Source organism: Maylandia zebra, linkage group LG7 (assembly GCF_041146795.1).
Source record: "Maylandia zebra isolate NMK-2024a linkage group LG7, Mzebra_GT3a, whole genome shotgun sequence".
NCBI classification, from domain to species: domain Eukaryota; kingdom Metazoa; phylum Chordata; class Actinopteri; order Cichliformes; family Cichlidae; genus Maylandia; species Maylandia zebra.
In genome coordinates this window covers 30,479,640-30,500,788 of record NC_135173.1, presented here as the reverse complement: position 1 = coordinate 30,500,788, position 21,149 = coordinate 30,479,640, and the positions used below count along the sequence as shown (strand labels likewise).

Here is a 21,149-nt window from a genome sequence, read left to right as displayed (position 1 = left end):
GCAAAGTTCCCCTTACATGGAAAGCGCTCGGTGAAAGCTCGGTTCTCAGGAGGCCCAACAAGTGTTTCTATTTTGAGTCAAACATCAGACGCAGGAAGGCCGAGGCCACACCCGTCTCTCTTTTTATGATAAATGGCCTGTATTTGTATAGCGCTTTACTTAGTCTCTATGGACCCCAAAGCGCTTTACACTACAATCAGTCATCCACCCATTCATACACAGGTGATGGCAAGCTACATTGTAGCCACAGCTGCCCTGGGGCACACTGACAGAGGCGAGGCTGCCGGACACAGGCGCCACCGGGCCCTCTGACCTCTGACCACCACCAGTAGACAACGGCTGAAGTGTTTTGCCCAAGGACACAACGACTGAGACTGTCGGAGCTGGGGCTCGAACCGGCAACCTTCTGATTACAAGACGAACGCCCAACTCTTGAGCCCCAATTTTATTTCATTAGTTCAATGATATTTTATATGATTTTATTTTGAGTTTCAGGTGAAAAATCTCATCAAACTCTGTGATGAAACTGAGTGACTTCCGGCCCTGGACAGACTGAGAGCTATTCACAGCTCTGTGTAATAATTCAATAATACATGTTTTATTTATCACAGCATTCAGAACTCAGATTTTTTAAAACCAGTGAACCGGTGCCGGACGCTCTCAGTGTGAGTGTGAAGCTCAGGATCACCTGAGACGTCCTGCCCTGAGACCTTCAGCTCATTAAGGGACGCCGTGTGGTCACTGCTGGCATTACCTACAGTGACCACACGGAGGCGCTGTGGTGTTTGGCTTCAGCTCTGTGCTGCGCAAAATCCATCCAACAAATACAGCACGTGACGTCAGAAACCAGGTGGCCTCTTCATCGTCATCGTGAGGAAAATAAGACCGTGCTGCAGAGCAGGTGCCGAACTTAATTAAAAAAAAAGATCCAACAATTTTAAATGTTTTTATCCAACAACAGGTGACAGTGAAGCACACGTGGCTCTTTGTGACGTATTTCAGATCTGCTGAGTGTGCTATCATATTCAGCGTGTAACAGCATGTAATGCGCAGCACAAGTATTACTGTGAGTGCGTTTAAATCAGACACTTCCTTGTTTTTCGCTTTATTTTATTGAAATGAGAATGAAAACTTTAAACGTTGAGAACGAAGTTTAGAATAAACACCAAGAAACCATTCTTTAGAGTTCACTGTTTGTTAAAGACTAATATTACTTTTGTCACAGTGAAACTTTGGTTTTTAAGGATAATATTTTTCTTCGTAAACAGTGTATGTAATTAAACATTTTTCCAAGACAGTGTCAGAGAAACTTTTCGGCTCGGGCTTCTTATTTTATATTACGCTTATTTTAATGAATGTTCCCCCTTTTTTCATTTGTTTATTTTTAATTTTATCCCAAAGACATTGCATTTTAATTTATTTTGCCCCACAGACAGTGTTTATTTAATATTATTTTTTACTGAAACTTTTTTATTTTCCATAGTGTGTTTATTATTTAATTTTATTTCTTAAATTTTTCCGTAGGGTGTATTTTTTTTATTAATGTATCTGTAATTTTTTATCCGTAATTTTATTAGAGATTATTATTATTTTCCGTACATTGTGTATTTTTACTTTATTTATCTATTCACACCGTAGACAGCAGAGTTTTTATTTATGCAGTTATTTTCCATTGACAGTGCGGTGCACACGCTGAGTGGGCTCTGAAGGAGGCGCATTCATACCGCTTTAATACTACATTACCCACAACCCCCCGCCCGCGCTGAGCCATGTTGTAGGAAATCCGCTTGCGGCGGATTATTGTAATCCGACAGAGGGTCTGGGCGACACATCGGATCACGACAGGAAAAAACTGAAGCGCAGCGGCCTGGAACAGATGCACCTTGTCCGAGAATAACGGGATAAAGCCGAGACATGATCCGCCGCGCCGCTCGGTGCTGCTGAAGCCAGAGATCGGCGCTGCTGCCCGGGCCGCTTCCTGCCTGGACCGCGGGTCGGCATCACCGCACCGCAGAGAGGAGTAGGGCAGAGCGGAGAGGCTCCGGTTTGTCGGTGAAACGGACGCCCTCGCTCCCTCTTCCCTACCCTGGTCAGGTCTGACTCCAGCTCGACTCGGTTCGCTTGCCCTGTACGCGGAGGGACGCGCTGCCGCCGCCGCTCCCAGCCCCACCACCAGCTAGCGCGGCTAGCTCGCTCCAGCTAGCCTGCTAGCTCGTCAGGAAGAATCGGTCCAGTTTAGTTCGGAATTTCTCCTGTTTTCCGGCCCGCAGCCCGCAGGGAGGGAGCATGTCGGCCAAAGACCAGAGCAAACTCTCCACCACGGAGCGGCCCGTCAAAGGTACGTGATTGTCCGGCTTTAGAGCGCGTTCCTGGGGCAGGAAGTTGACGGGTGTCGGGGCTAATGGCTTCGCTAAATGTGAGCAGCTGGATGTCAGAGCCGCAGTTAACGGTGATTTCTCCCCGAGCTGCCCGCTTTAACGCCTCTTCCACCAGGCAGGGGGAAACAGGCAGTCCGGCCAATCAATCAGCCCGCTAATCGATGCCGCGGCAGCTAACAACTTAGCCTTTTAGCTTAGCAGCCCTGAGCTCCAGATGTAGGTGTGCGGTGTGAGAGCCCGCCGTCAAGCCACGCTCGATGCTTGGGTTCACGCGGAAAGTCCGCACGACGCCGCGGATACCTGGATCCTGTCCGCGGGTATACACCGCCCCGTGTGCGGCAGGCAGCTGGCCTCGTAATGGTTCAGGGGTGAATAAACTGGCCTCGTCAACCCCCCGCCCCCGAATCTGCCCCGCTGTGTGTGTTTATGGAAAATGAGTTTGAAATTGAGGTTTGTGTGGAGGACTGAGCCACGTTCTGCTGCTGCGGTTTTTCTCTGCGGTGTTCAGAGCTCTCAGAGAGGCAGCAGCTGGTGCTTCACCGCTCTGCAGAACAAACACCCCCGAGACGAGCCCATCCGAGCCCGGAGGCAACCTCCTGCTCAGCATCACAGGCTCTCCGAACCCCTGCACACACACCCCACATTTAAAGACCTATCAATTTAATTTATTATAATTTAATGAAAATATTTTTATTTTATTTTTTACGTTTTATAATTCAGTTCATCTTTATTTTGGATTTTTTTTCATTTATATTTTAGTTTTTTATTGTATCATTAGTGTTTTAGTTTATATTTGAAATGTTCTGCCATTTAATTTCACAAATTATTTAGTTTATGTTATGCTATGATTGTGGCGATTTCACAGTGTATAACCACATGGTTATTATTATTATCAATCAGGAAACAATATTAATAATATTAAAATGGTGGTGGATAGTGTCTTTCTTTACTTCTGCTTTTGTTTTATTTTTGGAGTTTTTGATGGCACCTTAAAAAGTTGTTATTGCCCACTTTAGCCATCAATGAAATTATCCGGTTAGATTTAAACAGAACTTTTCATCTGCAGAAGGCTCATGAGTCTGAGAGACACTGCTCCCCACCAACATCTACTGTTTTATAAGACCTGCTTATTACACAGTAGATGAATAAAATTATTAAGTTCAATGTCGTTATCATTTCTTCATGATGAAACAGGAAGTAATGAAGCTATTAGGAGTTGTGTCTCCAAACGGGCGGCGTTGGGTTGTGAACTCTGGTTCCTGTTGAATCACTGAAGCCTAAAATAACTTCCTGCTGCTCCAAGCATCAATGAATTTGAGCGTTTTTAGCGTGTTTTAGACTCGACTGTTAGGCCGGCTAATGTATGCTGATTGATCAGGAGCACTGCACAGATGGGCCATCGCTGGAGCCCAGTTTGGTGGTTGCTGGAGAATAAAACGGCTTTCTCTCTGAGTCGTTGTGGTGTCGGGTGAAGCAGCAGGTGGGGTCATGTTTGATATGCTCACCGGGTTTGAGAAGCTTAGGAGGGCCACTGGTCATTACACAGACCTCCTTAATGCCGGTGCCACCGCTCAGGAAGCCGATACGGCCGACTCTGATTGGATTTACCTGCTCAGAATCACCTTTGATTGTTTATCTGTGAGCACCAACACAACAACTCTTCCAGGAATATCTGGATGGATTTCCAGATCCACTCTAAGAGTTTATCAGTTCGTTTTTGAAAGTCCAGAACCTTATCCTTCTGATAAGCTGCCCTGAGCACTCAGCCTCACTGTTGGTTTTCTCTGATGACAACCTGGTTGCTGTTTGATTTGGGAATGGTCACAGAGAACAGCTCCTACTTGGATTCTGGGAATTTTCTTTGGGATGTTTCCACGTGTTGTTTGCAGCCCTGAATCAGCTCGATTGAATTATGTAATTACTTCAGGCTGAGCAGCTTGCTGCTGATGGCTGTAGTTCATCACAGCAGCCCAATCTGCAGCTTCCTGTTGAACCCTGTGTGTGTGCGCGTGCATGTGTGTTCTGGCCTTTTGGTTTAGTTACCGATGGTAATCGAATCAGTCGGGCTGTCTGCCTCGCTCGGCATGTGTAATGATTCTGTCCTCATTCATGATTGATGGAGCTGGGCTGGAGGATGCAGCAGGATTGCTCTGCTGTCCTGGCCTCTGTGATGGAGCTCCACCTTGGACCCTGTCCACTCCACCCACAGAGAATCGGGTCAGCACGGTCTCCAAAGCCTATAATCTTATGGTTATTCCATCCAACATCAAAAGGAAGGAAAATGCTGATCTGTTAAGGTGGTTAAGGTGTTAAGACTTTTTGGGGTGGGCCCGAGCACGGAGTGCCGTCTGGGGCCTGTCCCGCTCAGGGGTACACGCCAACCCTCACCCTGTACGTTCGGGCGTTGTGCAGTCAAAAAGGTGCACATCTGCAGCACTTTAAGGGTCACATGAAGTTAGACAGGTATTTGGGTATTTATGGTGTGATTGGAGCTCAGTATGAGAGACTTCACGTTAGTTTCTCCTTTCGCTGCTCTTAGCCTTGCTGTGGGTGCACCTCCTCACACGCAGAGTGGAGCAGAGGGAGGATGGGAAGGAGGTGGTAACCATCCAGGTGATGACAGAGCTGCTCCTCAGGTGTGACGCTGAAGCTAACAGGCGCTAGCGTTTGACCTCGGTTTGTGGTAGATGCGTGAAGTCGTGCAGAGGTGTTCAAGTATGAACTCGAGGCAAGACTGAAAGTAACACACACACAACTGCAGGTTATTAACAGTAATGTGAAGCTGTCAGCCCGACCTGCTCCAACTTGTGTGGATGAGTCAGTTTGGGTTATTCGGCTGTGTGGGGTTTGTTCCTGAGCAGTTCCTTTTCTCTGTCGGTCACGTTAACGTTGCTCGTTATCGATGGCTGCGTCGGCTGCAGGAAGCTGTGAGTTCATATATATGCAAACAAGATGAAAATGAGCTTCTTATCTAACGAGTTGTCATTCTCGTCCGTGCAGATGTTTGCATGGCGGCGTTAATGTGAGGCTCAGACTGAAGCCTTAGCTGTGATGGTTTGGTCTCAGACCAGTCCATAGACAGCACTGACCCCCCCCCCCAAAATAAATAAATAAATAAATAAATAAATAAAAATAAGGGAAGGGGGGTCTTCCATGTTTGGCATGTGGGCTTCAGTCCGTGGGTTCTGTCGTTGCTGTTGCTTGTTTAAGTGAAGTTTCTTTGCACTCAGGTCTGATTCTGTGTGTCCTGCTGGTGTTTGCTCGCTGGCTGCACAGACAGAAACAAGCGGCCATCTGTGCTGGGCCGGCTCGCTGCTTTGCTTATGTTTGACTGGCAGGCAGCCGCGTGGCTTCAACAGCAAACAAAGTGCGGGGCGGCGGCGGCTGAGTTTACTAAGCATCTGAGCAGTTTCACTCTTCCTGTGTCCCTCCTGCTGATGGTTATTTGAATACCGCTTCCTGCAGCGGTCGGCAACACCTCCTTTTCACAATCGTGGTTTTGTTTTTCTCTCTCTCTCTTCACACACTCCACTCTCACTTCCGAGTTGTCGGGCAGATAAATTTGTCTGGTGGGGACTCGCAGCTGCTTTTACTTCGATGAACCAGTTCACGAGGAGCTGCGACGTGATTGGCTGAACACGTGCGGCCTGGTTTGGTTTCAGAGCTGCGTGCTGAACTAGAGCGCCGTGCCAGGAGCGAGTGTTCAGGAACATTCAGTGTCTGCGTGATTGCTCCCGTCTTCTTAGACCTTCCTCTCGGTGCATCACCGTGTTTATGTCACCTCAGCAGTCAGGTGACCAAACAGCCTCTGACCTCACAGCAGGTGAACTGGGCGGTCGGAGCCGGTGTGGCGGGGAAAGGTGATAAAAACACAAAATACATGTTTGTGACCAATCACAGCGCACACTGACCCGCCTGTCTGACTGAGTTCATGTAGACAGACACAGGTGATTCCAGGTCATAAATGTATCACATGACCTGGACCGTGCAGGTGAGAGCAGACAGTCATGTCATGTGTCCTTCTCCTCCTGCCTTTATATATTTTATATATTCTTTAACTGTGATTCTGATTCCTGCTGCAGTGCATCTGCTCGGGCTCAGCTGCTCAGTAACAGTTGTTACAGCAGCGGTTTTACAGCGTTGGTCCAAACACCTTTAAGGAACGTTAGTAACCGTGGGTGTAGAAGCTCGGCCCTGCCTGCTGGAGTCTGTGAGCAGCGACGGGTTTTCTTGAAATAAGCTGCTTGGTATTTCCTGCAGGGCTGGGCCGCGCCGCCACACTCTGCTGCTTTGTGTTCAGGACGAGCCCCGACATGCCGCGGACACCTCACCGACGCTGATCTGCCTGTGGGCCTGCGTGGTTGGCTCTGAGGTGTGACCTGGATAAGCTTGGATTTGAAGTCAGCGGGCCTGCTCTTTGCAAACAAAGCCGCGGGTACCCGGGTGATCTCAGGTGTGCTGCAAAGGCACGTCGTGACCTCGCTGATGATAAGAGCATTCCTAACGAGGCGTTATCTGAGCGTGGGAATGTTACAGCACAAAAACAGCCAGAAAACACCCGAACAGGGGACCAACCTTTATTAAAGATTACAGCAAGCGATCACCTGTCAGCAGGACAGGAATACGAGTTCCTGTTCAATATCATTAAATATCATCATTAAAAAGTATCAATTCTGTCCCTGAACAACAGCATGGAGCCCCTTTAAACTAAAGGGTGAAGGTTTTGTGTGTTCTGTATGAGGTCACAGTGTAACCGTGTCCCTTCTCTCTTTCATCTCTCTGCAGCCGTGCCGTATCCTCCTGGAGACCGCCTGATGGTCAAAGAGCTGTACGTGGACGGGAGGCCCAGTTTGGAGGTGCTCAAGGCCCATCTGGTAAAGGAGGGTCGGCTGGAGGAGGAGACGGCCCTGCGGATCATCAACGAGGGTGCCGCCATCCTCCGGCAGGAGAAATGCATGCTTGAGGTGGAAGCCCCCATCACAGGTAAAGCCTCGCCTTGACCCCGCCCACTTGGTATGTCAGCGACGTGCAGAGACATTTAAAGATGTCAGCTGAGAATTTATCACCAGCATGTTTTCCTCTTTGTTAATGATGAAAGAACACGGTCTGCTAACGCTAATGTTACAGCTTTGCATGAGCGACAGCTCATAATCATCCTCCTCTCAGCTCAGCCTGTGTCTGAAAGCGGCTGTAGTAACGCTGAGCTTGTTGTGTTTGTATGTGCAGTGTGCGGAGATGTCCACGGTCAGTTCTTCGACCTGATGAAGCTCTTCGAGGTGGGTGGGTCCCCCAGCACCACCCGTTACCTGTTCCTCGGGGACTACGTAGACCGAGGCTACTTCAGCATCGAGGTGCGTGTCTGTAGCTTCCTCGGCACAGGAAAGAAATGTCATTTGTTGCCTTTTTATACTTTTTGTGCTCTTGTTTTGTCTCTTTTTCATTATTTTTTTTGTTTTTTGGGTCACTTTGTTTGTCTTCGGGTTGTTTTCTTCCTTTTTTGGCTCTTGTTTTCGGTCTTTCTTTTGTGCTTGTCTTGAATCTTTTTTGGGTTGTTTTGTGGGTATTAGTTGGCAGTTGGGGCGTTCTCTCATTTATTCGTTAGCTCCTGCGTACTTATACCCGTCCAGGTTTGCTGTGCGTCTTCAGCCTTCCTGGGTGTTGTGGGAGTGTGTGCAGAGCTCGGAGTCGTCTTGTTTATTGTGTTGGAGTTGTCAGGCTGTTTTGGTACAGAAATCCTGGCGTGACATTTGGAGACTCGGCCCGCACGGCTCTGCAGGGCATCTTTAAATAGTCATGGGTAATAAAAGGCACACTGTTTGCCCCCTCGCCGCCCTGACTGCCACACCCACTCTTCCACACAAACACACCCTGCTAGACACACACACTTACACAAACACACAAACTCAAACTCCAGCTGCGCCCCATCAGAGGGAGCACCGGGCGTCTTCTGGCATGGAGCTGCTGACATTTGTATGGCTGCCGTCGTGCTTCCTTGTTTGGGATTAGTGGACATCCTGGAGCTGCTCCTCCTCCTCCTCAGCTCTGCCTGGACCTCAGAGACGCCGTGTGTCATCGTCCTGTTTCAAAGTCACACTCAGTTTGCAGCAGCAGATGCTTGACTGAACTCTGTTAGTTTAGAGGTCATTTGTCTTCATAAAGACTCGTTTTCCAGACGACTCAACAGCCGCAGACCGAACGGCGTGCTGCGTGTCCCGACTCTGAGTCACGGCTGAATCAGCTGATTGCTCTAATGTCTTTTGTGTTTTTTGACCTTTTCAGACATTTAATTGGGCAGAAAAAGTCTCTCAGAAGTTTTAACTGCAGCTCAAATCTGAGTGTTTAGTCATACCACATGATCATGGCAGCACCGCATGCTTCAGTTCCTGTGACGTCCAGCACAGGCAGCAGTGAGTCGGCCCCCGTGTTAAAACGTTGTAGCACAAATAAACATGTTTGCAGACTGATGCACAAACTGTTTGCTCTCTGGAGAAAAGACAGTTTTGCCGATTATCCATAAACTAAGAGGAATCTCATTTACTGCTAAAAATCTTCACTTTTTAGCCACAAACCAGAAATTCTTGAGGTCGTCTCCTCTCTTTGAGGTTGTGTAGTTTTATTTTGTCTTGCTGTTTTCCTGCTGTTCTCTCCAGTCTCATCTTTCAAAGGCTGAATGGTGAAGCGTGCCGCTGCTCTTTTACTAACAAAGGGAACACGAGCGTAAAGTCACCCATGTCTGACACAAGCCGTGGCTTTACCAGCGCCATGAAGTTACATAATTGCATGTAGGAATGACAGCGTGCACGCAGCCCGACTCCAACACTGGTTATTCTTCTCGTCTTCCTCTGCGCTCGGCTCAGTTGAACAGCTCGACGCCTTCAGAGCAGAAAAAACATTAAATTGAAACAGGTGGTGCACAAAAACACAGGAGTGAGTGGCAGCTGAAAGGATCCGTGGGTTTGTTTGGAGGTTGAGGATGACGTCCGTCAGCTGCCGGTTTACTGCATGTCAGTGCTTCAGCAGCTCTTTCCCTGATGGAGATGAAGGTTTCTCCATGATACTCGTATTCCCTCTGCACCGAGAGTTTCTGCTCGAGGACTGTCGGCCACGGCCTGTAGCGATCAATAATGGCATCGACTAATCCCCCATAATTAATGAATCTGTCAGAGTCAGTAAACAGCGGCGGATCATCTCACAGCGTCGGGCTGCTGTTAGTCATCTCACAGCCTGCAGACCTCCTCCTCTGCCGGCCTCCACCTTCAGTCATGGCGGTGAACCGGGAATGATAATCCAACGTTATCATCCTGATTATTATGTCACATTCAGCGTAAACCTTTTATGTTTGTGCTTTATTTTCACCATGACGGTGTTGCCTCTCCCCACCTTAAAATCTCACATCACTCACAACAACAGCTGGACTGTTTAACTGAAGGAGAATTTGGACCCAGGAGCGGTTAACTCCATCAGTCTTAGAGAACTGTTCACGTGGAGTCAGGTGATGGTGTTTCTCACGATTATCCCTGTGTGTGTGTGTGTGTTACTGCAGTGTGTACTGTACCTGTGGGCCCTGAAGGTCAACCATCCCAACACCCTCTTCCTCCTCAGAGGCAACCACGAGTGCCGACATCTCACAGAGTACTTCACCTTCAAGCAGGAGTGTAAGTGTTTGTCCTCACACACCAGCATCAGAGACCGCTTATCTGACTGCAGCTGACCTTGGTGTGTGTGCGTTTCCAGGTAAGATAAAGTACTCTGAGCGTGTATACGATGCCTGCATGGAGGCGTTTGACTGCCTGCCTCTGGCCGCCCTCCTCAACCAGCAGTTCCTGTGTGTGCACGGAGGTCTAAGCCCTGAGATCACCTGCCTGGATGACATACGAAAGGTGAGATGTGTTACATCACGAAAGGGCTGACAGCCAGAGTCTTCAGTAGGTACGTCACTGATAGTCTGAAGTTTTGCATTTTTCATCGGTTTCTAATAATAACGTAAATGTTTGTAAATGTTTATAAACCACAAGCCTGAATCTGACTTCACTGACTTCTCTGTTTACGACATGTGCTGGCCCATGGCTGGCTTACTGGGGTCAGCCAATCAGAAGAAAGTGTGCTTTTAGGGAGGAGGGCCTTAGGAAGAGTGAGAGAGTTATTGAGAGAGAGTTTGGCTCTTGTCCCAAAAGGCTGATTCTGTTCATCTGGACATGGCGTTTTTAGTGGGAGAAGCTTTTGTCACTCATCCAAGTGACTTCTTCAGTCTCAGCTGACTGCAGGTTTCCACAATCTTATAAACAGTACATTTACATAATGACTGAAACCAGCCCACTGAAGGAACAATGGGGCTGTGAGGTCAGTTCCTTGATCCTTAATGAGTGATGAGTGACAAAACATTTCTCCCACTGAAAACGCTACGTCCAGATGAACAGAATCAGCCTTTTGGGATTTACTTACCTGGATGATTGAGAATGCATCAAGATATTAGAAGAGCCGGCAGGCGAAGAATCAGAGCTGGAAACGATTTACTCTTCTTGGTGGTGGTTTATAAACACATTCTCTTTTAGAGAGGTTTCACAATGAGCTCACCTGAAACCCTGGCTGATTGGGACCCACACCCAGTTTCACACCTTGGCTCAGGCGATTAGAGGATCATCAGGGGGTCCTTTTGTCCCTCTGTGGGGGGATACTCCCACTAGGTTTATATCTGGGACTCTCCACCATTTGACCTTAGAACTGAAGAAGCTTCTCGGATGAGAGGTGAAACATCTTCAAGCAACTTAAAGAAGTCCAGACGCTTTTCTTTGCAAGCTCCTTTGACTACGATGACCTGGATGACTGAGAACCTCACAGACACATTCTCTTTTAGAGTTTAAATTATCTGAAATTTTCCTGTTTTTTCCAGCTGGACCGGTTTAAGGAGCCTCCGGCATTCGGGCCAATGTGCGACCTGCTGTGGTCAGACCCGGGCGAGGACTACGGCTCAGAGAAGACCCAGGAACACTTCTGCCACAACAGTGTCAGAGGATGCTCTTATTTCTACAGGTACAAGCCACGCTGCTGCCGCCCGAGCACCAAAAAGCAGAGCGCTCTGTTAATCCGAGCTGATTAAAGCTTTTACAAACAATGGCTTATCTGTGGATAAGTGAGTGCCGTTAAATCCGCTGTCACACAGATACTGAAAATAAATATTAGCATTCCCTGCTCTGTCTTAATAGTTAAGCTGAATCTGCAGCGTTGACACTGCTCGGAAGTCACAGGGCGACGAAAGCTGCTCCTAAGCCTCTTTTATCCACCATTAGTTTGTTTCAGTAGCTCGACATTTACAGAACTCATTACAGCGAGCATGTTTGGGGCCGTCTGGCCTTTATTACCGAGTCAGCACACACAAACCTGAGTGAGCATCTGGGTCGCTTCAGACGGCGTCTCAGACCCATCACTGGACACGACTGACTGGGAGGATCCACACAGACCCACACCACTACAGGAAGTAAAGACGGCCTTACTTAGGGTGGAGGCCACATATACAGTGAGAGAAAAATGTGACGCTGCATCGATTTTAACGTGAAATAATTCAAGAACAGAGGCAGCAGCATCAGAAGTTTACTTCCCGTCTCTATTTTTAGGGTCAGAAAAAAGGTCTGGGGTTTTGTTTTTTTTTGTTTTTTTTTTTTGTTCTGTTTTTTTTTTTAAACGTTGCTCAATAAAAGTCTGCTCCTATCAATCACCGATACAGGAAGTGTATCCTTTATTAAAGTAAACCGATAGCTCCCTGCAGTTTTTAAGACAGAATGTTTTCTTGCACTTCCTGACGCGAAGCATCGGTGACCTCTGCTGGAGGTTTCATCCTGTTAAATGGGAGTTTTTTCTCTCAAATGTCGCCAAGCGTTTGCTCAAAGGGTGTCATGTGATAACTGTGGGGTCTTTATTAAGCTCCCTGAGTTAGCTGCTGTTGTGATTTGGTGTTATACAAAAATAAATTGAAATGTTCCTCAACTGTAAGCCTCGGGCTGCATGATGCTGGTGGCCTCAGGCTTAAACTCAGGTTTAAGTGATGATTGTGTGACACCACCTGCACACCTGACCCATACAGACTGAGCTTCATGAAGGCGCCTCCATCTTCTTTAATGTGTGGTTTGCTGAATGAATCATCTCCTTGAACTTTAGTCAAGTGATGAAGGGGATTCATTTCTGGGCTTTGCTTTTACTTGAGTGAGTGTGGATTAAAGAAAAAAAACTCAGGAAGTGTGTGTGTGTGTGTGTGTGGGGTATGATTTTCTGAAGTGAGCTGGCATTTCTGTGAGGATCTGATCCCCCCCCGGTGTAAAGCCCCGACCTTAATTAATCCTAATTTTAGCGCTTTCAGCATCGCTTGTCATACTCGAGTTTGAGCAGCCCTCTTAGCTGTCATGGTAACTGCGGTGGGTTGGAGGAGGCGGTTCTGATGCTCATCACGTTCAGTGAGATCACCTCCATCTGTGTGTGTGTGTCTTGTAAAAGCCGTTCTTTAAAACTCTTCTTGTTGTGTGTGTGTTTCAGTTACCCGGCAGTCTGTGACTTTCTGATGAACAATAACCTGCTGTCTGTAATACGAGCACATGAAGCTCAGGACGCTGGGTGAGTTCATTACGGCTGTTTATAAACAAAAGTGTGTTTTCATGACCGTGTGTGTGTGCGGCCTGCCCCTCGTGGATTTTAGAGGAAGTGCAGTGTTTTTAAAGCACCGTCCATTTTTCTCCGGCAGGTATCGAATGTACAGGAAAAGTCAGACGACGGGGTTTCCTTCTTTAATCACAATCTTCTCGGCTCCCAACTACCTGGATGTGTACAACAACAAAGGTAAGAGGACCAGAGGAGGAGGGAAACCATGGCAGCAGGAGGCAGGCTGATGGAGTCAAGATAATGAGTGTGTGTGTGTGTGTGTGTGTGTGTGTGTGTGTGTGTGTGGTCCTCAGCGGCGGTGCTGAAATACGAGAACAACGTGATGAACATTCGGCAGTTTAACTGCTCCCCTCACCCTTACTGGCTCCCCAACTTCATGGATGTCTTCACCTGGTCTCTGCCCTTCGTTGGAGAGAAAGGTGAGGGTCAAAGAGGAGGGAGGATCTTTCTAAAGTTTGCATTCTGTGATAACCAATCAGACATGCCGCTGTGTGTGTCCTCTGAAACAGTGACGGAGATGCTGGTGAACGTGCTGAACATTTGCTCCGATGACGAGCTCCTATCCGAAGCCGACGACACGGGCGAGGGTAAGAACGCCTTTAGCCACACCCATTTAGTTTCCACACATGCTCAGTAAGGCTCGGCCTGCACGGACGGCAGTTTGGCACCTTTGCATTTCTTGCCATGTTAGGTTCACATGGTCACGAGGGTGTCGCACATACCTCCTGCAGCAGGTTCACACGTTTTATTTTCACTGTCTTCACAGTGAATTCTGTGCGGTTTTCTTAGATAAAGTGCAGCTCGCAGCAGTGAGACAGGATATCAGACTATCCTTGAACACACGACACTGACCTCTGATGGCGGTGATAAAAACACAACTCTGTGCTGAAAGCTTTAGTTTTCTTACAGTCGAGCTGATGTAAAGTGGATCTGATCCATGTCTCTGCTGTTCCAGTGGGACTTTCATGGTAAAATATCTAATCATGAGCTCAGTCTGTGTTCAGTAATCTCTGTGAGCCCAAAGCTCAGCATGCACACTGCTCTGAACACCCAGTTTACCCCTTTTTTTCCCTACTTTTGGATCTCTGTGATGTCATAGAGAGCAGGGCTGAGATGTTCTGGTTTAGATCAGCTTCACTGGAAGTGCTGTATGCCAGCCAGATGGTGCTCTGGGGTGTTTTATTAGCTGCTGACAGGCTGACTGTGGAGGCCGGCGAGTCAGAGAAGCCTTAAAAAAAAAAAAAAAGTTGTCAGTAGTATCTGGCGTGTTGCCATGGCGACCTGCAGCGGGTGCTTAACACTGAATGTAAATGAATCAGATGCGTTGGGGCCCAGGGAGGAAGTGAAACCCTGAGGGAAGTCGATGTGTGGCGGCAGCTGTTAGAACGAGTTTGGCTCATAACTGCGAGAGCGCAGTCGCTATTAGCCCCGCCTCCTCTGTGGTTCGCTGATTATTACTGTGATAATCTCTGCTAACAATGAGACGGTTATGAGGAAGATGAAGGAGATACCTGCTGTGGGGTTTACAGTCTTACTGATTCAGGAAGAAATAAATGTTTTATTCCGTCAGAGTTACAGGTCAGCTCAGATTATCACTCATCCTCTGAATTAATCATTAATGCTCAGAACACTTCAGCAGGTCTCTGAAAGGAAGACGACATCGAGCTGTGTGCGTGTGCATTAAACACTCAGGTTATCACAGCTTCCTCTAGTCTTGGATCTTTGTGATGTCACAGAGAGTCAAAGTTTTGTTTACCAGGGCAGACAATCAGAACATGGTTTCCTTAAAGGAAGATGAGCTAAAAAAAGCTTGTTTCAGAGTGAGCTGAGGCTCAGGATCAGATATAGAAGCATTATTCTGAATTGTGCATACAAAGCTGCTCTACGAGTGTTCAGGAATAAAAACCTGGAGCAGGAAATGGGCAGAACTGTGAATCCACTCCGACAGCTCGATCAGTGTCGGCCTGAAGCTCAAGAAACTGAGGAAACTATTTTTAAATAGTCTTTACTTGTGTGGACGGGGAATGATGAAAAAAGAGGAGCCTGTTGGGTATTTTTGAATGATGAGCTCTGGAATTAAATTAAAAAAAAAACTCGGGGAAAATAAACTGGATCAAATTTACTGCAGCAAACTGAGATTGAAAGAAAATGTTTTTAACTGTTAAAAGTCCAAAATGTATTCCCTCAATCACATTTACCAAAGACAGCTACTTTTCTAGGGCGCTTCCGGCCCCTGGGCCTTATGTTTGACACCCCTGGGAGAAACAACTTGAACTATAAATGTGTCATAATGCTTTAAACTTACTGAAAACTCGCTGCATGGGTGACGTGCTCGGGTTCATTGGGTTTAAATATGTCTGTGCATCATCTGTTTTCTCGTGTGACGGTTCACTGAATTTGTGAAATTTTAGACCAATTTGTTTGCTTAAAAATATACTTTTCCTCTGCTCAAATTATTATGTGGTAGTTAGAAGTTCCCATCAGGTCATAACTAGTCTGCACATTCGGTGTATTTTTCTATGCATGTGACTTTTTTAAAGTCTGTGTATTTGTTATTTCTGTGCACAAGTTACTTATTTCTGATTTAAGGCTGGTTCACACGGTTGAATTCTCCGACCCAGCTGCTTGGCTCTGAGGTTTTTCTCACTGTGTTCTGCAGATGTCTTGGTTAAATCCAGTTCTGCCTCAATTTCTAAAAACAGTCAGACTCGCATCTTGATATCCTTACGAACGTTTCGTCGACCCTGACAAGCTTCCGCAGTATAGATCGAGTTCTTCATTTCAAATGCCACCAAACTTTTCAAGACTTTTTCCATTCTGCTCCTCAGGTGGCGCTCCGGCTGTCAGGAAGGAGGTGATCAGGAACAAGATCCGGGCGATTGGAAAGATGGCTCGCGTCTTCTCCGTGCTCAGGTGTGTTTTATATTCCTGAAGGTTTGGGTGAAGTTTATACTGCAATGAGACTCTTTAACATCAGGGCCATGTTTAGAAGCAGGAGACGGTTTAAGTCCTTTTTCTGTACGATTTCTTTCTTTCTTTTTTTAATCGTCACTCTAAAATGTGGAATAAAGAGGTTGTTGGAGCACGGTACTGAGAGTTTTGCTCCACTTTGATTTAAGGCTAATGAGTTTCTCAGTCGTTTACATTTGTCCTCCTTTGATTCTGTGGAAGTGTGTCAGAATAATTTGTCCTTAAAGTGTGACTGCTCCTCTTCAGAAAATGTCTTGCTGTTATTTTAAGGCTCAGGAAAGCATCGCAGGCTCCTTATCTTCAGTCCGTCTTTATGACTGAGTTGATCTCTATCAGCAGTTTAATTCTACTTCTGTTTGCACTCACTTCTTCAACCGAGAACTTTGTTTCATTACAGCTTGGTGTCTTTTTACTGAAGTGCAAATCATAAAATGAAAATTAGGACTATAATAAAATCAAATGAAACGGTCCCACACCCAGGATATCAGATATGATATAAAACCACAGATACAGACACGTGCAAAGAACAAAAGCCTGAAAAAACAGGTCAAGTTTAAACCAGTTAACCAGATGTATATTGGCCCGTGTACGGGAATCTGAACAGCTCAGCAGCGTTTCATTGGACCTGCTGCTAACAGAAGCTCATTAATGCTTTCTAAACTAACAGGTTTAACAGATATCTGCACATGAATATTTAGACATGTTGGGAAATGGACAGTCTTTGGTACCAGAAGCATTCTGAATTCTGATTGGCTTTGGCTATAATCAGGCGAAAAGTCGGTGTGGTTTGGACAAAGTCGGACTGATAAGGTGGGATTTTTTTCACACCTAACCAACACAAACGAGGGTGTGTTTGCCTGGTATTTAGACTTGGCTTCAGTTACTCGGGTTTGACCTAAACAAATATTATGTTTGAACAAATCAGTTTGTTGTACAGTTTGAGTAATTTAGTAGAACTAAACATTTAGTTCAGCCACAGATGAATTCAACCCTGACTTCTTTAGAGAACTGACATCAGCCGAGTAGGAACAAATAGCCGTGTGTTGTCTGGATAGAGCAGCACCTTTATTATTTATTATTTATTTATTAGAAGGGTGAATAAAAAAATTGCAGCAGGCCAGTGATTGACCACGTCTTTCAGCTTTTATGTCTTTATGAAAATCACTTCATGTTTCAGTTATTTTTGCAAATCCCGTCATCTGCAGTAAAAGACTAAACAGGTGACTTGTCTCCTGGTGGAGAGGAACAAGCTTTCCTCAGAAAACTGAGAAAGAGGTTTGCATGTGTTTGCATCTCAGTGTGGTTGCTAATAAAGAGTACCTCCACCTAAGCAGAGCTTAAAAAGGCTCCCAAGCTGGAGCTCTACAAACGTGCTTTGTTCCTAGTTTCTGCTGTGTTGGCACACAGGAAACACACAGGAGGCTATGAAAGGTTGTGTGGAGCTTTGAGTTCTGGTTATATCATAAACAATAATCTGGAGAGCTAATCTGGTAGAATGTTGGTGAACCCGGTCAGGAGGAGTCCTTGTTTCTTCTTTCAGGTTTGTTGTGCAGCAGTGACCTCCTCCTCCCATCTGTGCTGTCTCTGAAAACATCACGCCGTCATATTTAGACTTCCTGTCTGGAGGCTTTTGAAGTTAACTGTGCCTCATCGGTGACACGATCAGCTGACACTCTCTAATGATGTTGTGTTTGTGTGTCGACAGAGAGGAGAACGAGAGCGTACTGCAGCTGAAGGGGCTGACCCCGACGGGGACGCTGCCCCTCGGTGTTTTGTCCGGCGGTCGGCGGACTCTGCAGAGCGGTGAGTGCGAGCGCAGCGGAACATCCCACCAAACACTAACCCAGAGTCCAGCTAACACTAACCGCCCCATGCCTGCACTCACACCGAGAGACTAACCGCCGAGAAACTGCCCCCGCCTCATCAGCATGTAGCCTGGTGGAAATGTCGAGTGTCCTCAATTCTCCTGTGATGGACCAACCTGTGCACATCTCTGCAGCACACTGGCCTTCAAAGACGAACGGCTGCAGGGAGAGCAAGCACATATCAAACTACATTTACTTATTTTCATGGATTAATGGCTAATTATACTTATTATTACAAAGCCTGAAAACTTCACCCACACTCCTGGTCCTGATCTGGTCATGTAGATCACTTCATCAGCTGCAGCTTGTGGCAATATTCCAGGTTATATGTATAACGTCTGTATTTATGGAGGTGAATTCATATTAAATGTTAAAGTAGTCCCCCCTGGTAAAAACCATCATCACCAGGGTCAGACTAACCAGCGGGTCTTACTTCAGAGCAGGGTAGGTCGGAGTTGGCAGCATGAACTTTGCACCACTGAATCAGGACCGATTGGGAGCTGCGTCACGTTTAGACGCCAAAATCGTCACTTTGATATGACGGTAGAGTCAGGCGCGGGTGGTTTGTCTTTGCGGTTTCCGACAGACCCCCATAAACCCAATGAAGATGTTAGCTGTGCTCTAATCTCGGACTCTGTGGTCAGGATGGTGGGGTGGTGGGGGGTGGGTGGGGTTGTATGATGATTGACTCCATGTTAACAGGACTGATAACGTGACTGACTGAATGCATTGATATATAATGTTCCCACTCTCTCTCCATTGGTTTTTTGGCATGGCACTTCTACTCACGCTTACACAGCCACCGTAGAGGCAGAAGAGGCACGAGGTATGCAACCGACCCTCCGACTCTCTGTGTGACTGTCTGTGTTCACCCACTCTGAAATATGTCTGTGTTGTTGGTGTCTAATGTTCAACCTGAACCTTTTATGAGCTAATGTGAGAGCTGATTATTGATCACCTGTTTCTTTGTCTTCATGCTGTCTTTGTCCTGTTTCAAGTAAGTTTCCTCACCTTCTCTTCGTGTTTTTAAAAGTGACTGTTTGTGCAGCGGGTCAGAAACGAGCCAGCAGGACAGCAAAAGTTCACACACAAGTTCTAAAATAAAAAGTGAAATATTTTTAATGATGTTACACGCTAATAAAATACTGTAGTAAAATACTAATCTGTTACTAAAATTTAAAATGTTAAATGGTAAATAATAAAATATCTAAATAATATTAACATAATTGCCATAATTATATATTACTAATTAGAAATATCCTTAAAGTACAAAAATATTGCTGAAAATAATTTTGATTAAATGTTTTCTTTACATTTTTGACAATTTATTTTATAAATTAAATGGAATTTGTTAAAAGTAATAGAAGTATTTTACTGAAATTTTAAAGAAAAATCTCAAAATTATTTTAAAATATTTCTTAAAACTGGAAAGTTTTTTTACACAATAACATGATTTTTTTTTTCACCAGATATTTATTTTTAGGAGAAATCGTTGAAATGTGTCATAAAATATTAGCATTACGTGCAGACATTGAAAATACGTTTTAAAGTAAAGCTGGACGGCGGCATCCAGCGCTGGCGGTGACCTTCTGACCCGGCTGTGCTTGACGTCTCCTCGTGTCTAACCTCTTCCTGTTTCCTCGCAGCCATTCAAGGCTTCAACCCGCAGCACAAGATCCAGAGCTTCGAGGAGGCGCGAGGGCTGGACCGCATCAACGAGAGGATGCCGCCGCGTCGCGACAGCAAGCAGCACGAGGCCCCGCCCTCCCTCAACAACCTGCCGGCGAGCACCGGACCCCCGGACAAGAACGGCACCAACGCTCAGGCCTAGACCCTCCCCCTCCTCTCCCTCCTTCTCTCCTTCCCTGCCTCCTTTCCTTTCCTCCCCTCCCTCCTCCCTCCGTCACGAGCGGCAGACGAGGCCGTTCAGTCCGAGCGACTCGCCGCGCTTTATTTATTACATCATCGGTTAAATATCGTAGATTCAGACTGAACAGGAAAAGTCTCAGCGCCGCTCGATGCCTCTAATCAGGAGGCAGCTGGTACTTGATGCCACACCTTCGTATCAGCCACACCTCTTTTTCTTCTTTTTTCTTCTTTGGTCCGGGGAGGAAGTGACGCTCATTCAAACGCTGTGTTCGTGCCCACACACACACACACACACACACACACACACACACACACACACACACACACACACCCATCCTTTCTTATGCCAATGATAGTGTGACTGAGCTCCGCCGAGCGAGTATTTACATTTATAATATATGTATATTTTAATTGTTCCCTCTTTTCAATGTGATGTTTTTTGTTTTTTTTTTATAACATAGACTTAGGCTTTAACTATCCAGGTGGGAGGGGGCGGAGCGAGAGTGGAGGTGTGGAGGCAGTGGAGGGAAAGAGTTGAAGGTTCTGCTTTATTAAAACTGAGTTTCTGAGCTGAAGCTCCTAATTCTGGAAAAATGACTCGAGCCTCCCCGGCCGGTTGAACTTCAGACAGATCTGTTATATTCCGATATTTTGGAAAAGCCGGGAACGCGTCATGCTCCTGTTTTACAGGAGTGAGTTTAACATGGCCTCCACTGGCGCTCCAGCGCGTTTTAGTGAAATGCACCTTTACAAATCCATCGCAGCTCTTTGGGAAAATTGTTATAAAAGAATTATATTAAAATCATTGGTCAAAAATATCTGAGAAAAATGGAAATGACAGCCTGAGAAAATATTTTAATGAATTAAAAACTCAAAAGAGAATTCTGCCAAAACAAATCAGAGAAAATCTGAAAATTATAATTTGTGAAACTTGTGAGAGGAAAAAAAGTTTAAAAAAAAGTGTACATAAATAAAGTCATCTGTTAATAAATGGCTTGAGTGCTGACGCAGAATAAAGCTGAATCATTTAACATGACGGCAGTCAGAAACCACCGATCCTCCTAGTCTCTGAGCTGGATGTAAATAATAATCATAATCATCAATATTAATAATTTACGTCATTTTTGATTGAAATTGATTGAGACCGGCAGTTTTAGTAGAACAGAAGAGCCCTTCACACAAAGAGGAGGAGGGAGTTTCAGGTGTGCTTCAGGTGTGATGAGGACCTGCGTGGGTTTGATTTGACTCTTGATTTATTTTTGGTGGGGGGGGTTTGCCGGGCCTCATTTCTCAGAACATATCTCACCGAATGTACAGAGAGGAAAAAACATCTGGATGTTTGTCTGTAAGCAGCTGGATTTGTTCCTGCGAGGCCTCATCTCTGTAGACGTTTCACTCATTCAATAAAAACTCAACAACA

The 21,149-nt window shown here is 46.1% G+C and overlaps 1 protein-coding gene across 3 annotated transcripts; it reads left to right on the top strand.

Annotated features, from left to right (window-relative positions):
• The first annotated feature begins 1,749 nt into the window (after positions 1 to 1,749).
• Positions 1,750 to 21,149, top strand: ppp3ccb (protein phosphatase 3, catalytic subunit, gamma isozyme, b). 3 transcript variants are annotated; one of them, XM_004561842.5, is made up of 14 exons: positions 1,750 to 2,338; positions 7,164 to 7,361; positions 7,605 to 7,729; positions 9,922 to 10,033; positions 10,113 to 10,258; positions 11,269 to 11,408; positions 12,903 to 12,980; positions 13,108 to 13,202; positions 13,319 to 13,444; positions 13,535 to 13,612; positions 15,854 to 15,938; positions 17,701 to 17,798; positions 18,660 to 18,686; positions 19,516 to 21,149. In XM_004561842.5, the coding sequence occupies exons 1-14, from the start codon at positions 2,287 to 2,289 to the stop codon at positions 19,689 to 19,691; spliced, it is 1,536 nt and encodes a 511-aa protein (XP_004561899.1). In that variant the 5' UTR covers positions 1,750 to 2,286; the 3' UTR covers positions 19,692 to 21,149. The 3 variants fall into 3 exon arrangements, with proteins under 3 accessions (XP_004561899.1, XP_004561900.1, XP_004561898.1); XM_004561841.6 differs by having other exon boundaries at positions 1,751 to 2,338; positions 19,507 to 21,149; XM_004561843.5 differs by lacking the exon at positions 18,660 to 18,686 and having other exon boundaries at positions 19,507 to 21,149.

Coding starts and splice junctions, on each gene's coding strand:
- ppp3ccb (XM_004561841.6), top strand. CDS start 2,287: ATGTCGGCCAAAGACCAGAGCAAACTCTCCACCACGGAGCGGCCCGTC. Junction 11,409..12,902: donor GGATGCTCTTATTTCTACAG/GTACAAGCCACG, acceptor TGTGTGTTTCAG/TTACCCGGCAGTCTGTGACT. Junction 18,687..19,506: donor AGAGGCAGAAGAGGCACGAG/GTATGCAACCGA, acceptor GTTTCCTCGCAG/CCATTCAAGGCTTCAACCCG.